This window comes from Oryctolagus cuniculus, chromosome 9, assembly GCF_964237555.1.
Source record: "Oryctolagus cuniculus chromosome 9, mOryCun1.1, whole genome shotgun sequence".
NCBI lineage: Eukaryota > Metazoa > Chordata > Mammalia > Lagomorpha > Leporidae > Oryctolagus > Oryctolagus cuniculus.
Genome location: NC_091440.1, coordinates 121,087,055 through 121,105,041, shown reverse-complemented (window position 1 = coordinate 121,105,041; position 17,987 = coordinate 121,087,055). Strand labels below are relative to the sequence as shown.

Genomic DNA, 17,987 nt, shown 5'->3' with positions numbered 1-17,987 from the left:
GTTTTTTCTGTATTTTATATATTCATCTTTGTATCCTAATCTGATGGCCTGGAGCTCACTTCTTTAAAAATAGGAATGGTTGTATGACATCACCTCCAGCCGCTGCTGGCATTTTTTTTTTAGATTTGTTTGTTTATTTGAAAGTCAGAGTTACACACAGAGAGAAGGAGAGGTGCAGAGAGAGAGAGAGAGAGACATCTTCCATCTGCTGGTTCACTCCCCAGATGGCTGCAACAGCCAGAGCTGAGCCAATCTGGAGCCAGGAGCTTCCTCAGGGTCTCCTGCATGGGTGCAGGGGCCCAAGCACTTGGGCCATCTTCTACTGCTTTTCCAGGCCATAGCAGAGAGCTGGATTGGAAGTGGAGCAGCTGGGACTAGAACCAGCATCCATATGGGATGCCAGCGCTTCAGGCCAAGGCTTTAACCACTACACCACAGCGCCAGCCCCAACAATTCTTTAAGTTCATTACTTTTAGAATTGCCACAGCAGAGAGCTGGATTGGAAGTGGAGCAGCCAGGACTTGAGCTGGCCCCATATGGGATACCGACACTGCAGGCAGCAGCTTTACCCACTACTCCACAACTAGCATTTTAAAAAAAAGATTTATTTATTTATTTAAAAGTCAGAGTTAAACAGAGGAAGAGAGAGAGAGAGAGAGAGCAATCTTCCATTTGCTTGTTCACTCCCCAGATGGCTGCAACGGCAGGGGCTGGACCAGGCATGAGCCAGAAGCCTCATTTGGATCTTCCCTGTGGTTGCAGAAGGCCAAGCATTTGGATTATCTTCCACTGCTTTCCCAGGCACATTAGCATTGAGCTGGATTGGAAGTGGGCTACCCAGGACTCGAATCAGCTCCCCTATGAGATGCCAGCCTTGCAGGCGGTAGCTTTACCAACTGTGCCTCAGTATCGGCCCCAGCACAACTCACTGAGCACTCGCAGAGCTCCTGCCGTATCCCAGTAACCATTTAGTGAGTTTTATAATTCATAACACACATATTTGCTTATTTAACTCACATAGCTTGTTATATATTAACTCCTAATCCTCTGACAAACCAATGGGGTAGACGCTAGTATCGTCTCCATTTTACAGAAGGGAAAACTGAGACATAAAAAGATTAATGAGGAAAAATGATTGGGTGAAATTGGTATCTTCTGTTACTGATTTGTTATTTATATTACTGTCAAGTTTTTGAGGCCAATTATATATATATATGTAAATCTATACATATGCATGTATGAATTAGTTACCATTTATTTTCACACTTTATAGATGAAGATACTGAGATTTAGAGAGTTTAGATGGCTTGCCCGAGGTTAAACAGTTAGTAAATAGCACAGCCTGTATTTGATCCCCCAAATCCTGAATTCTGCCAGACTCTGTAGTTTGCTTAACCACTGCCTTTTGCTGTTTTGCTACCATCGTAGTCGACTGCATGCATGGACCATATCTATTTTGCTTATTACTGAGCTAAAAGTTTAGTCAGTTTCCAATTATGAGCAACGCTAGTGAACGCTCATCTTGTTAACTTTCCTGAATGTCTGTTCTGTGTAAGAAACTACATCCATTTCTGTGTGGGATAAAAAGATGTCATTTTCCAAATTTTCAGTGCTTCAGCGAGTAACTTACAAATTTTGACATTCAAACAGATCAAAATAGGAGGATTTCCTCAAGTCTCATTCTTCATTTGGACTCCCAGGATGAATGGGTGTTTATTCAAGTTCACTAACAAGGACAGTATGAATGTTCCAGAGAGTACTTAAGGAAATGATAGAAGAATTGTTGTATATAATCAGAGGCTAGTTACAGCAAATGTTACATTTATTGTAAGTGATAAATGTTAATGGAAATGTTTTGATGTGCAGCCTAGTTTTTGTTTAGAAACATCTTACAGTTGACCTTTGAGCCTTCAGGGAGGAGATCATCAAATGTCTTAAAGTGTATTTGTGAGAAGCTTAAACCTCAGTGAGACAGCGCACAGATCATCAGAAGATAATGAGGCTGTCACAGCACAAAATGTTCTTTGTTTTTACAGGTTCTATTAGTTAATGTATTAGCAATTCTCTAAATGCCACTTTTGCTTATTAAGTGGTTTTGAGAGCACATGAAAACATACATTTTATTCTTGAATGCTGCATTTCTGGGATTCTTAGTAAATGTGATCCTGAAGGAGTATTTGAGAAAACCAATTATTAAACCTTTTTGCCCATGTAGCATCTGCATGGAAATGAAGATATTTTCTAAACTGTTTTTCCTATTTGTACCATCTTTTATTGATCAGCAGAAGATATGCCCTTAAATTTCAGTTTCATTGCCTCAAATTAGGTGGTGAATGTAACAGTGATTTTAAAAAAAAAAAAAGGAAACATCATTGTTTTATTTTCACCTTATAAATGAGATCAAAATTGTAATAAATTTAAATCAAGTTTTTGGTACATTTCTAAAAAAAAAAAATCTATATCCACAATGCAATTTTGACGAAAGTCTCAGATTCCCTAATCTATATAGTTAGGAAGAAATTAGCAGACATAAATCTGTTTTAACAAATGCCAAACTGACTGTTAAAAAAAAAACTACAGCGTCCAACAGATGCCAGTGCGTTTTACCCCTGCTGCTGAAGTGTTGGCTGTCATCCCTCCCCTGCTGCCCTCCTGACTCCCTGGGAATATAGGACCCCGTTCTCTCTCTCCTCAAGTCCTGGGGATATAGGATCCCATTTTCTCTCTCTCCTCAAGTCCTTTGAGCCCTGTCACTCTAAGGATGTGTTTCTTCCCTACCACGGCTTGGATCATTTCTTCTTTCCTTCTCTTCCTCTTTTTTTCCTCTAAGTTGTGCATTTTTTCTTTTTTTCTGTAACAGTGATTCTCCAACTTCATGCAACAGTCTCAGCTGGAAGGCGTGTTAGATCATAAATGTTGGCCCCCCTCACCTGAGTTTCTGTTTCAGGAAGTGGAGGGTGAAGCCTGAGAAAAATCTAAGAGTAGAAAGTGTGTGCAGATGATGCCACTGATACTGGCTCGCTAACTGCTGATTGAGAGCAGATTTACACAAATCACCTGTCATTTGCTAGCGCCTGGCCTTTCATGTTGTTTGGTACTAAGAAAAAGCACTTTTAAAAAGAATGCGTGTTTAAATGTTTATTGAGTTTTCTGACCAGAGATTAAAGATAAGCCTAGACTGACATGTCATCTCAGTGCTTGGCAGAGAAATGCAAATGAACTTAGACTTTTGCAGAATTTCCATCCTATTGAATAGCAAATTTAAAAGAGTCTATATTTTTAGATTTTGGGGGAAAAAACCATGAAACAGCTCTCACTTCTATTTGCACTGCCCCCAAAATATACTAAAACTGTTTAAAATATGGACAAAATCCTAGCATTTGAAATATAATGCAGTCATTTTTAAAAGATTATATTTTACCTACACTTGTTGAGGCCTGTTGCTATTAAGAATATATTAGATCCACCTCAAGCGTCTTACTATGTGCTTTAAAGAAGCAGTTGATTGTTTAAGGTTTCTTCACTGTACTTTAAAACTTGAAACTGAGCAGGACATGAAATACCGTGCTTAACACAGAATTCAGAGCAACAACAACAAAAACATGAAGGTATTTTAGGATTCCCACCCATTTTTTATATTGTGACGATGGGATGTTTTTAAGGATTCAGAGTATTAATTTTCAGGGAGTTTCAATGATATTATTAATATGTTGAAATGTATATAAACTAATCCTTAATAATTGTCTTTGGGGCCATCGGATTTTAGCTTGCTAGCTATCTGGGATAGGTGAAGGCATCCAAGCTGAACATGCAGGCATCACGTTTCCCTAGAGAGCCTAAAATCATGCTTATACATAACTTGCTGGCCACATCCCTGGAAAGATATTTAAACTGCTCATTTAAAGCTAGACTGTCTACTTATGTACCTTAGTTATTTGGGCACTAGGAATTGTTGATCTTATAAGATTCTGTGTTAAGAAGGGATTATTGGTGGCTTTTTTCAATGGACAAGGGAGACCCATTGTGATAAGCTCTGTCTGTGTTTATTACTACGGAAATAGCACACACAACAGTGCCTCTGTCATTTTCCACTTTGTTTTTTAAACTACTGGACCTAAGTATACACCAGGCATCTCTTTTTCAGACAAAAGTTTAGGAAAGACTTTAAATTGGGTGGCTTTAAAATCAGCTGTAATCACAAGTATAACAAACACTCTTAGAAGTCTAAGAGCTGACTTTTGTAGGTATTGGGAACTGACCATATCCTGTTCCAAATCTTGTTAACCAAATACAAACTCTTAGTGTTCTCAGTTGAACTTTTTAAAGTGCTAGTTTTGCTTTAGCTTCTTCTTCTTTTTTTTTTTTTTTAAGATTTTTTATTTATTTGAAAGTCAGAGTTACACAGAGAGAGGATAGGGGGAGGGGGAGGGAGAGAGAGAAAGAGAAAGAGAAAGAGAGAGGTCCTCCATCTGATGGTTCACTCCCCAACTGGCCGCAATGGCTGGAGCTGCGCTTATGCAAAGCCAGGAGCCAGATGCTTCCTCCAGGTCTCTCACATGGGTGCAGGGGCCCAGGGACTTGGGCCATCTTCTACTGCTTTCCCAGGCCATAGCAGAGAGCTGGATTGGAAGTAGAGCAGCCAGGTCTTGAGCCAGCACCCATATGGGATACTGCAGGAGGCGGCTTTACCTACTGTGCCACAGTGCCTGCTCCCCATAAGAAGTATATCCTTCTTATGTTTATGTCTTGTTTTCAGGAAAGTTAATATTTGAAAATTGAGCTGATATGACTTGCTGTCAGAATTGTAACATCAATTATTAAAGTTGGAAATTTTGGCTTGAATTTCAAATGGCTGCATTATCACAGGGTGGATAGCTAAGTAAGAGATAATGATTACAGTAAAAATATTGTATGTTTTTATTAATATCTCTCTCTGTTTTCAACGAGTTTATTGCCCTTTAAAGAATAACCAAAGTATTTCTCTTCCTAAGTGCTTATCTTAGCAGTAAAATTTTAACTGACTGACATATACCTATATAACCTTTAATAACTTTATTTTGATAGTTATTATGAAAGCTGTAATTTAAAGGATTTTTCAAATAATTCATTGTTTAACATCATATAATAATACGTTGATGAGTTTATAATACTTTTCTTGGAAGATATGCATTTAGATTTGAGCATCTTAACCTCAGTTATGGGTAATGGGAATTCATCGATCTTAAGGAGTATGTTCATAGCTGTAACTATGAGAATGAAAAACTAAGTCTAGCACTGTATGTGAAGTTGCATTGGCAATTTTGTGAGTATGTGTTTGTGTCTGTGTGCATGTGTGCGTGTGTGTTTATTCAGGGGATCATTTAAAATAGCATCCAGGGATCTGCAATACCAATGAGTGAGCATTGTTACAGGTTTCATGCAGAAAATTTATGGAAAAAAGAACTTAAACAAGTAAACTTTAAAAATAATTGAAAGTCATTTTTAAAATTTATTTATTTGCAAGCAAAGAAAGAAAGATAGAGAGAGCCCTGACTGATTGAGTCCCCAAACACACTCAGTGGCTGGGTATAGACGAAGGCCAGGCCAGGACCAAAACTGGGAGCCTAGGACACAGGAATTCAATCCAGGTCTCCGCTGTAGGTGGCAGGAACTCAGTTACTTGAATCTTCACCTGTGCACACCAAGGTCTGCATTAGATGAAGCTGCAGTCAGGAACCAGAGCTGGAAATCAAACCCCAACACTCCAATGTGGGATGCAGGCATTTTAAATACTATGCTAAATACCTGCCGGAGAGAGAGTTTTTTGCAAAATAATCCTATGTTTTTCCTATTACTAATTGAATTTGGCATCTACTAATTTGTTAGGATAGATTACAAGTAGTGAAATTGTGTTTCAGCAAAACATTTGTGATAAGATACATGTGTTTTTATCTTTATGTAGGATTTAAAGATTAACAATATGATGTAGCTGTTAAGATGTTTCTCAGAGTTTTGTTTTAATTTGGTCCTGGTAATATTTATGAGCACTATTGGAAGAGGAACAAGAGCATGTCAAAACTTGTTGAGCCTCAAAATGCATTATGATATAGTTTATTTAATGCTATGTCTATGCAATACCAAAATTAATGAATTTTCATTAATAGACTCGAATTAATTACATTTCAGATATTCTCACTAGCTTTGTTCTAAATTAACGACTATGTTAGAAAAGACGTTAGAGATAACCACAAAGTTCATAAATATAATTTTAAAAAGCCTTAAACTACTGGGCATCATTATTGTGATTAACAACGTTGAAATGAATCTGTGTGTTGGATTTAGTTTTTGGAATATGATCTGAAACAGTGGCTGATTGGATTGATAGAGATTTATGTGTCTGGAATGTAGTTAGCTTAATTTAAGTGTAATTATATCATTACTTTCCTTTAGGAGTTCAACAAGTGGAGGTAGAAGCCCTTGGTCCCCCACGATATTGCTAGATAAAGACATATTTATTTTTGTTTTTATTTTTATAAGAGGTGTATAAGCACTGTGGTCAAAAACAGGGCCTCTGGAACCCATGAGGTTGGATCAATTTTCTGCTCTACCTTTTATTAGTCATGCAACCTCAGGCATTTACTTCAGTCTGCACGCCTCAGTTTCTCCAGCTGTGAAGTGAGAAACGTAATTAGCTTGCCATGAGGATTAATCGAGTTTATATGTATAGGGTACAGTGAACAAAGTTTGAGACAAAGTAAGCATTCAATAAATGTTTGCTATTATTAACGATTGTAGTCTTATAGATTATCAGATGTAATATTTTTACTATCCAGTATGAATTTCAGTTTGTAGGACTTAAAAGTAAACACAATAATGCATTTCTTAGTCTATAAGTTGAGGGTGAAATGTCATTTTAATAAGGAAAGAAACATGCAAGTACATGGTTGAATTGCATATTATCATTTCTCAAATGAGTTAATTCTTAATCACATTATCTAAATGAAAATTTAAATATTAAGGTTGATGTACTTTTTCTCTCCGTGTGTTTGTACCAAAATGCTCTCTGTAGAATGAATTAAAGAGAATACTTTTTAAAAAGATTAATTTATTTGTTTTGAAAGAGTTGCAGAGGAGAGACAGACAAATCTTCCATCCACTGGTTGACTCTCCAGATGGTCCAGGGGCCAGGACTGGGCCAGACTGAAGCCTGAAACTAGCAGCTTTATAGTGGTCTTCCATGTGGGTGGCAAGGGCCCAAACACTTAGACCATTTTGTGCTGCTTTTCCCAGGACGTTAGGGGGGAACTAGAGCAGGAATGGATCAGCCAGGACAGGAAAGGCACCCATGTGGGATGCCAGTGTTGGAGATGATGGCCTTCGATGAGGATAGGTAGGTTAGGCAGACCTTCCCTTTTCCTCTTGGTAGCAAAGGTGACACAGAGGGCAAGATTAAACAAACTAGTTTAGAGTAACAAAGGAGGGCTAGAATAATCCTCAAGACACCAACTGGGGCATCTGCATTCTGTATCAGAGTCCCGTGGTTCAAGCCCCAGCCCAGCTCCCAATTCCAACTTCCTGCTAATGAGAACAGGAAGTGGTTGAATCCTGGGCACTTCTCAGGAAGACATGGTTTGAATTCTCAGCTCCTCTCTTTGACCTGTTCCCATCTGGCCACTGTGGGTATTTTGTTAGTGGATCAGTTCACTGAAGCTCTGCCTGTCTGTTGGTCTTTCTCTGTCCCTCTCTGTGCCTCTCAAATATTTTTTTGTTAAAGAAACAATAAAAAGGATTATCAAGTTCATTCTGAAAGTTTGTAACTCTGTTGCCAATAGACTTGAGAAATTTATATCCCAGTTCTGGGAGCTTGTCAGCAAAATACTGCAGCTTCTCTCCTTAGATTTCACAAAACTTGGTTAAACATTTATTTCTGTTCTGTACCACCTACACCATTGTGAGTCAATGCCCTTGATTCACCTGCTAACAAATGAAGACACAATTTCAAGTATGGAAAATGCAATTCCAGGGAAAACACTCTGAAATTTTCAGGACTTCTTTGACTGGAGACTGTGCCAGCACGTTTTAACAAGTAACTCACCATGCAAATGAACAATGGAATCCCACACTGAGACAGCTGTTAACTACACCAAACTGTTAAAGGGGTTAACAGTGCCAGAGGCTGAATTGCAGACAGGTGAAATAGTGATGAGAAAAATATTCCTGTGTGTAATAGCAATAACGTTTAATTGATTTATTCTTAAGCTGCTGTAACAACTGACTTTAGAACTCTAGTGAAATATGTTCATCTCTTTAAAATACTGTCTTCCTCTTTGCAGAGTATAGGAAGTTAGAGAAATGCCAGTTGGGATATTTTATTTGGAAATATTTTCTAGTATCTTAATAGATTAGATTTCATCCATATTTGGATTTCATTTCTTCCAGTGTTGATTTGATAGGAAGATGCAGCTCCAAACTCTTGTTTTCAGGGTTTGTCACCGGGGCCAGTGTTGTGGCATAGCAGGTAAAGCTGCAGCCTGTGACTCTGGCATTCCATATGGTCACTGGTTCAAGTCCTAGCTACTCCACTTCAGATTCAGCTTCTTGTTAATGGCCTGGGAAAAGCAACACAGAAGATGGCCCAAGTATTTGGTCTTCTGCCATCCAAGTGGGAGACTTGCATGAAGCTGTGACTCATGGCTTTGGCCTGGCCAGCCCTGTCCTTTAGGACAATCCAGGGAGTGAAACAACAGATAGAAGATCGATCTCTCTCTCTCTGTCTCGCACTCTCACTCTCTTTTCCTCTGTCTTTCTTTCAAAATAAATAACCAAATCTTTAAAACAAAGTTTGTCAATTTATAATGTGATAACAATACAAATGGAAACATTCAAAATGAAGCTAACATCTGGTGGTTTTTGCTCTTTGGAAAAGAATACAGAAATTCTACTAAAGTAGATACTGCATGTGAAACTAAAGCTCAGGTGGATTATAGGCCATGCAGAAAAACACACGTTTTTTGTTTTCAAAATGAATTTCTGTTATTTTTCAGAGCATGTATATGTTTACATCTTTACTGATATTTATGTGTGGGTTTTAAATAAATAAATAATTTCAGAAGCATTCCTGCAGGGGGTTGTAATTATTACATTGTGCATATTGATTTCTAAACCCAAGTATACGTTAAGCTAAATTGTCCATAGATTATCCAGTTAAGGCATAGTGCTAGTCAGAGGTGTATTTTGTAATGTTTATAAGAAACAGAAACCATTTGGAATTTAGAGTTATAATTTGAAAGATTCTGTTGCTGTGCAGTTTTTGCTTTTGTCTACCCACACAACTCAGCCCCATCCAGCAAACTCAAGTTTGATGCTAATATCCCTGAACTTGATAATATCATTAGTTAAAATATCAATGGATTATGTTTATGTTGATATTGCTTTTTTTTAAAGATTATTTTATTTATTTGGAAGACAGTTACAGAAAGAGGTAGAGCAGAGAGAGGTCTTCCATCCATTGGTTCACTCCCCAGGTGGCCTCGACAACCAGAGCTGAGCTGATTTGGAACCAGGAGCCAGGAGCTTCTTCTTGGTCTCCCACGTGGTGCAGGGGCCCAAGGCCTTGGGCCACCACCCTCTGTTGCTTTCCCAGACACATTAGCAGGGAGCTGAATCAGAATTAGAACAGCCAGAGCTCAAAGCAGTGCCCATATATGATGCTGGCACTGGCACTGCAGGCCAGGATTTAAACTGGTGTGCCAGAGTGCTAGCCCAATCTTGCTACTTTATAGTAGCAAAACTACTAGAGTTACCTTAGAAACATTATATATCAATTAAAGTGATGTGTCACTTTTTTAGAGTTAAAGAATCCTAGTAACGTGTCTTAAATAGGTATGGAAAAAAGTGTAATCAGTTGCAATCTATCCTGATTATTAAATATATACACATGCAAATAGATTTCGATGAAAACTCATCTGTTTTACAAAATAGAGCCTACATGTTACACAGATGAGCAGAGTTGTGCTAGAAGTTGTAGGGAAAATGATGGCAATAGAACACAGATGTATATTTCAGTTTCAGAATAATGAGGTGAATTCTTTTCATACACACACACTTATTTTATTTTAAAAACAGAGGGGGGTGGTGGGCAGCACTGTTTCATAGTGGGTAAAACTACTGCCTGCAGCTGCAGTGCCGGCATCCCATATGGGCGCAGGTCCCAGTCCCCGCTGATCCACTTCTGATCTAGCTCTCTGCCGTGTTCTGAAAAAGCAGTGGAAGATGGCCCAAGTGATTTGGCCCCTGCACCCACGTGGGAGACCTGGAAGAAGCTCCTGGCTCCTGGCTTCGGATTGGCCCAGCGCCAACCATTGCGGCCAGTTGAGGAGTGAACCTGCAGATGGAAGACCTCTCTCTCTCTCTCTCTCTCTCTCTCTCTCTCCATCTGCCTCTTCTTCTCTCTCTGTGTAACGCTTTCAAATAAATAAATAAATCTTAAAAAAAAATTGTGAGAAATTGTATTTTACAGGCAAATGAGGGTTAAGGTGCTGAATAGCAAAGAATATTGACAGTTACGGGGCTTGAGTAACAAGTAGGATTTTCAATATCTGAAGTGTAGGCAGAAATGGACTTGCCGTGCTCTTGTCTGATCCCCAGATAACCTGTGTGGCTGCACTTCCTCTAACGCTCATGGAGCAGAAGGAGGAGTCGGAGAGGACCTACTTGCATTAGGAGTGCTATCAGGACGATAATTGAACATCAAGTATATACAGTGTTGATTGCTGAAATATTAGTGTCATGAAGAACTGGGATAGGAAGGGCCACTCCATTTAACAATGTTCATGGGAAAATCTGAGATCCTCAAATAAAATTTTAAAAAAATCTAATCAATGTAAAACTCTAATCAGAGGAGAGAATTCCTATATTTTTGATTTCTGCCCTGAATGGAACCTCAGCTGTAAAGTTAATTTATTCTTTTTCTGAACTTCTTTGTTCCTTATGCTCTTGCAGACTGAGAAAGTTCACTTTTTCTCCTTAATGTTTCACTTGAATATGCCACATAACCGATTGAAAAAAAAAATACTGCATGGTAAATGACCAAGAAAAAATTTTTTTTCCTTTGATTTTTTTTTTCTTCCAGGAAGTTGATGGCAATAAAGTTATGTCTTCATTTGCCCCACACAACTCATCTACCTCACCTCAGAAGGCAGAAGAAGGTGGGCGGCAGAGTGGCGAGGCCTTGTCCAGCACGGCCCTCGGGACCCCCGAGCGACGCAAGGGCAGCTTAGCGGACGTTGTGGACACCTTGAAGCAGAGGAAAATGGAAGAGCTCATCAAAAACGAACCGGAAGGTAAAGACTGGAAAGAAATGGAGGCGTCCCTGTAGCCTCTTGATTGTGCTGACTTGCTTGGTACTTAGTGTTCTAGGTTTTGATTTCTCCTCCCGTAGTGATACATTCCTTATTGTCACACATGAGGAAGCCACGGTTGAGAGGAACTGGAAAGATTCCAGAGGGGCTGGGGTTTCGTGCAGTAGCTTAGGCTGCTCTGCTTGTGTTCCAGCTTCCTTCTCATGTGCCTGGGAAGGCAGTCCAAGATGGCCCCAGTACTTGGGCCCCTGCCACCCATGTGGCAAATAGATATATTTTTCCTGTCTACTGCTTTGCCTCTCAAAGAAGTAAAATATATTTTTTAAAAAAATAGGTTTTAAGAAAAGCATGTGACAACACAGCCCAGAAGAGTCACATACTTGTTAAGTATCTACAACTCTACTTTGTGCGTCTTCAGTATTTTCTTCCCTCAGGATAATTTTACGATTTTATTACATTTTATTTAATATTTTATCCTATTTCAATAGTTAGGCCTACTTTTTTCATTCATACAGTTAAAAATGAATATGGTTGGACATAGTGCATATGTAAAAATTAGTGACTTTCTAATGCTGTTAGATTTGTTTAATTCCCTGTTTGTTCATCTTCTAAGAATTTTTCCTTTGAGGATTTCACCTCTAAATATCTTTAATTTACTTTGTGGAGCCTGCAGGTGATACCCACATGGACTAATTTTAAAATTAAAGCCAACAAACCAATAAAAAATGTAAATGGTACAACCTTTTCCATAATTGGCAGTCATCCTCTATGTTACAGATACTTAACTATTGAACTAACTCCTATTGAAATAATTGTTCATTTTTTTAGCCTGGATATCATATTGCACACAACATGCCTCCTGCTTCAATCACAAGGAAATTTAAAACAGCTATACAGTGACATGTAAAAATGTACTTTTCACCAGAAATATACTGCAGGAATACTGTGTAACACTGAGATGGACTTGATTCTAGTCTGTTAGGGCACTGGTAAATCATGAGTATCTCAAACACTAAATGTTAACCAGTGTATTGGGAGGTCACGTGAGAATCAGATGTTTCTAGTTACTACTAGATACTTATCTGTGACATGAATTTTGACTAATATTTAGGCGGTTCTCATGATCTTTGAATTGGAAGGAATTTTCAAAATAATCTTATTAGCCATGGATTTTTCACATTTGGTGATCATATATCTCCCCGCCATACTCATGGAGAGGGCCCAGACAGTCCTTTGTGTATATGTGTCTTTGTGATATGGTAGGGTTTCCGCTGATATTAAAAAATAATCTGGTTGGGGCTGGCGCCGGGGCTCACTTGGTTAGTCTTCCACCTGCGGTGCTGGCATCACATATGGGCACCAGGTTCTAGTCCCAGTTGTTCCTCTTCTAGTCCGGTTCTCTGCTGTGGCCTGGGAAGGCAGTAGAGGATGCCCCAAGTTCTTGGGCACCTGCACCCATGTGGGAGACCAGGAAGAAGTATCTTGCTCCTGGCTTCGATCGGCATAGCTCTGGCCGTAGCAGCCATTTGAGGGGTGAACCAACGGAAGGAAGACTTTTCTCTCTGTCTCTCTCCTTCACTGTCTAACTTTATCTGACAAATTAAATAAAAAATAAAAAATAATAATCTGGTCTTACTATTTTAAAAAAGTAATAAAGAATAAAACAAAAATTACTTGGAATCATAGATTTGTGATATGACTCCTAACCTTATGATGTATTTCTCTTTTTACAAGATTTATTTATTTGTTTTCTTGCTTGAAAGGCAGAGCAACAGAGAGAGGGACAGACAAGTCTCCTATCCACTAGTTTACTCCCAAAATGGTCACAACAGCCAGTTCTGGGAGAGGCCAAGTCCAGCAGTCCATCCTGGTTTTGCACATGGGTGGCAGGGTCCAGGCACTTGAGCTTATCTTCTGTTGCCTTCCCAGGTGCATTAGCAGGAACCTGGATCAGCAGCAGAGCAGCTGGGACTCAGACTGGCACTCTGATATAGGATATCAGCCTTATATGTGCACATGTGGGAACACATACACACACAATGCCGGCCAGTATTTCTTTTTATTTTTACTTTTACATGTTATGTTCATTTCATATGATTAGCTTTATACTTTTTACACTATTTTGCATCTTCTACATTTCACATAACGTTATAGTATAAGCCTGTCTGCTGTCATTTATGTATTTGAAAGAAATGGCTGCCAGATCTTCTACACTGTGGCCATGGTTCAGTAGTTTAATTTACAGTTACCTTTTAAATTAATAGTTTTAAATTGTTAGTTTTATAATGGTTTTAAATTTCCAGAAAAATTAAGCAGATAGTACAGAATTCCAGTGTATGGCCTGTCCATATACCATTTCATTTCATTAGCAAAATCTTCTATTAATGCGCTATGTTTGTTGCAATCAATGAACCAATAATGATATTTTATTATTAATTATAGTCCGTAGTTTATTCACATGTCTTTTTAAAACAACATATTTCTTTATTTGAAAGGCAGAGAGATCTGGAGAAATGCACGAGTTAAGAACTCAAGCCAGGTCTCCCATGTGGGCAGCAGGAACACAGTTACCACCTGAGCCATCACCAGTACCTTTAAAGGATGCTCATTCGTAGGAAGCAGGATTCAGGAAGCAGAGCCAGGCGCTCAAATGTGGGACATGGGCATCTTAACCACTCAGGCACCTGTCCACTGAGTTTATTCAAGTATCTTCAGTTTTCACCAAGCCTGCTATTTCTGCTTGATGATGCCATCAAGATAACAAGTTGCATTTAGTTGTCAGAACTCTGTAGGCTGTGACAATTTCTCAGACTGTGCTTGTTCTTGAAGATACTGAAAATTTTGAGGAACACCATCCCGGTACATTGCATGCTATTTTTTATTGGAATTTGTCTAATATATTTACCTTAACTTAACTGGGGCTTGAGGTTTGGGTAGCAAGATTATTTTTTCTCATCATATCAATTACATGCGTTCTATGTAATGAAGACTGGCGATGTTGACTTTGATGTCCCGGCTGAAGTAGTGTTTGATAAGTTCTTTCTCCATGAAATTGCTCCCAGCCATCTTTCTGTACCATTCTCTGAAAGGAAGCTGCTGTGTACAGTTTACACTTAAGGAGTAGGGAACTGGGTTTCCCCTCCTTTTGTAGTATGGTATCTCCATAATCCACCTGGTATTGTGTCCATCATTTCCTGATTTATTCCGTCATTCATTATAATCTATATGGACTCCTTGGTATTTATTTTATTCCTGGGCTGTTACTACACCACCATCATGGGGAGTATAGTAATTATGGTCATGAACTTAGTGCTTCTTTCTTTCTGGCACTGTAAGCTGCTGGTGGCTAATCTTGTATATTTCCTACTCCAATCTTAGGATCAGCCTTTTTTTTTTTTTTTTTATCATGAAATGGTATTAGAACAAAATCTGGATTCTAGGTGTACTTGTTGTATCTGAGGTGTCATTTGTTTTTTAGATCTTCTCAATTGACAGAGCAAAGAAATGCATGGGTGTATACTTAGCTGAATCTATGCACATTTATAAATATTTCTGTGTTTAGCTTTGTGCCTATGAGGCTATTTCAAAAAATTCACGGGAAAATGGAGTTAAAGATAAATTTATTTTGGTGCACAAAAAGTTGTGCAATATGTGCATAGTTTTTTAATCATATGCATTTTCCATGAAGTTTTTGAAGGCCCCACCTATACTAAGCTAAGCCAAAATTCTTACTTTTATCCCCAAATACAAATCCTTTTCCATATGGATCATTGTAGCCTCATCTCCTGTTTATCTCTATCTATCTTCCTGTACTAATTGATGAATCTGACTCCCACTGTCTACCAGCCTTTTATTATTTGTTCATTTCTCTTTTTTAAAAAAGAAATATTTATTTGAAAGGCAGAGTTACAGATGGAGAGAGGGAGAGACGAGAGGGGTCTTCCATCCACTGGTTTATTTTCTGAATGGCCACAGCAGCTGGAACTGGGCTGATCCACAGCCGGGAGCTGGGAGCTTCTTCCAGGTCTCCCGTGTGGGGGCAGGGGTCCAAGCACTTGGGCCATCTTCTACTGCTTTCCCAAGCAGATTGGAAGAGTAGCAGCTTTAACATGAACTGGCACCCATATGGGATGCCTGTGCCTCAGGCAGATGCTTCACCTATTAGCCACAGCACTAGTATTTTTTCAGTTCTAATAAATGTGTCTAACAGTATACTGGAATTGTATACAGATAGTGTCAGAATTGTTCACTGGTACAGTGTAGGAAATATCTTTGTCATATAGTGTTTAAGTTCAGTTCCTTTTGCTTTTTATCTTAGATTCCATTGTTTTGCAAATATGATTAACATATTCTCCCATCTTTTTCAATATGAGGTTGTATCATACATTTGTAACACTGTTAAATTATTTTTGTATGCTTTGCTGATATTTCAAACTCCTAAATGATGTTTTTTTATTTGATTTTGGGGGGGGGCAAATATTCGATGTAGCTCTTACTTCATTGCTTGGGATACCCCTGCACCATATCAGAATGCCTGCTCCTAAACCTGGCTCTTTGCTTCTGATCCAGCTTCCTGCTAATGCACACCCTTGGAGGCAGCAGGTGATGGTTCATATAGTTGGATCCCTGCTACCTATGTAGCTCTTAACTTCAGCCTGGTCTTGCCCTGGCTATTACAGACATTTGAGGAGTGAACCAGTGCACACATGACTAATTGATATCACTGCCTCTCTTTCTTTCAAGTACAATGAAAATAAATATTCAATTTGTTTACATTAAGGTGCCCTCTTTGTGTTGTGTATTTCTGTATGTGATAAGAATTGCATATTGTCACATATCCACCACACAGTGCCATGCAGTATAGTTTTCATGACCCTAAAGAATCCCCCAGGCTGCTGCTTTTTGTTCGGTGTTCTGTTGGTTATCCAGAGTCTGTTGCTTTTCTGTATAAACTTTAGAATCAGTTTGTTGATATTCATGTATTTTCTTATATTTATTATTTCTTTTTTGGTATAAAATGTCAGTAAAAATCATGTTTTTTATTTCACATCACAATTAACTATTACCGACATATACAGGAAACAGGTGAACTTTGCATGTTTGCTTTTCAGTATTTTCTATAAGCTCTGCCTGTTTTTGTGGAATCCTTGAGAGGAATCATGTCATCTGCAATAAAAAGACCTTTCCTTTCCTTTTCCTTTTCTTTTCTTTTCTTCCAAAAATTTATATACTCTATTTGGTTTTCTTGTCTTCTTGTATTAGCTTGAATTCCCAGGAAAATGTTTGCATAAGAATAACAGGAGCGGACATTCTTGTCTTGTGATGATTATTAAAGGGAAGTGTCTAGTTATCACTATGCTATTCGCTGTAGATTTGATATAGATGCTGATCATCAAGTAAGGAGGATTCTCTCTATTCCTAGTTTACTGAGTGTGTTTTTAATCCTGAATGATTGTTAAAACTTGTCAAATTAATTTTAAGGATTTACTTATTTGAAAGGCAGAGCCACAGAGACAGATAGACACACAGACTGACAGAATGGTTAGTCTTCCTTCCACTGATTAATTCCCAAATAACCTAAGTAACCAATCTGGGCCAAACTGAAGCCAAGAGCCAAGAACTGCAGCCTGGCCTTCCTGCTCTCAGTAGGTGGCAGGGGCCCAAGCGCTTGGGCCATCTTCCACTGCCTTCCCAGGCACATAAGCAGGAAACTGAATCAGAAACAGAGTAGCCAGGTCTCAAACTGGCACTCTGTTATAAGATGCTGATGTCAGCTGCAATAATTTAACCTGCTGTACTTCAGTGTTGGCTCTATATCCGTCTTTTTGCTGCATCTATTGATGTGTTGTATGATGTGTTGTAGATTGTTGGTGTGATGTGATTGTCAAATATAGAGCTAGCCTTTCAAACTTGGAATATATCCCACTAGCTCATGTTTCATAGTTTTTTTTTAATTTTTATACATGTTATATGTATATATATGTTGTGTAAATACATGTAGTTGGATTTTAATTATTTGCTCACATTTTGTTGAGAATTTTTATATATATATTCATGAGAGATATTAACCTATACTTTTCCTTTATGTAATATTTGTATCAAATTTCAGTAGTAGGATAATTCTACCTTCATCCAATGAGTTAGGAAGTGTTTCCATCACTTGTTAATTTGTTAATTTTAACATTTTTTTGAGGTACACTCAAGGGGCAGAGCTAAGCCTAAGAATATGGTGTTATTTGTACTGTATTGAAACACAGCTTTGATGAGTTTATCTTTAGATGATATCTTCCATGAATTTTTTTTTTTTTTGACAGGCAGAGTTAGATAGAGACAGAGAGAAAGGTCTTCCTTCTGTTGGTTCACCCCCCAAATGGCTGCTACGGCCGGCATGCTGTGCCAATCCGAAGCCAGGAGCCAGGTGCTTCCTCCTGGTCTCCCATGCAGGTGCAGGGCTTGTGCCATCTTCCACTGCCTTCCTGGGCCACAGCAGAGAGCTGGACTGGAAGAGGAGCAACCGGGACAGAATCCGGCGCCCCAACTGGAACTAGAACCCGGGGTTCTGGCGCCACAGGCGGAGGATTAGCCAAGTGAGCCGCGGCGCTGGACACCATGAAATTTTATATATACTTGTATCATATTGACTTCCAA

At 38.7% G+C, this 17,987-nt stretch overlaps 1 protein-coding gene across 32 annotated transcripts in view; it reads left to right on the top strand.

Annotated features, from left to right (window-relative positions):
- The window catches only part of SOX5 (SRY-box transcription factor 5), a 1,100,902-nt gene that overhangs the window by 762,971 nt on the left and 319,944 nt on the right, over positions 1-17,987 (top strand). For all 32 annotated transcript variants that reach the window (XM_070049491.1, XM_051850857.2, XM_070049490.1 and 29 more), the window contains one exon: positions 11,111-11,321. In XM_070049491.1, coding sequence (XP_069905592.1) covers positions 11,111-11,321 — 211 coding nt within the window. The remainder of the gene's footprint in view (positions 1-11,110; positions 11,322-17,987) is intronic.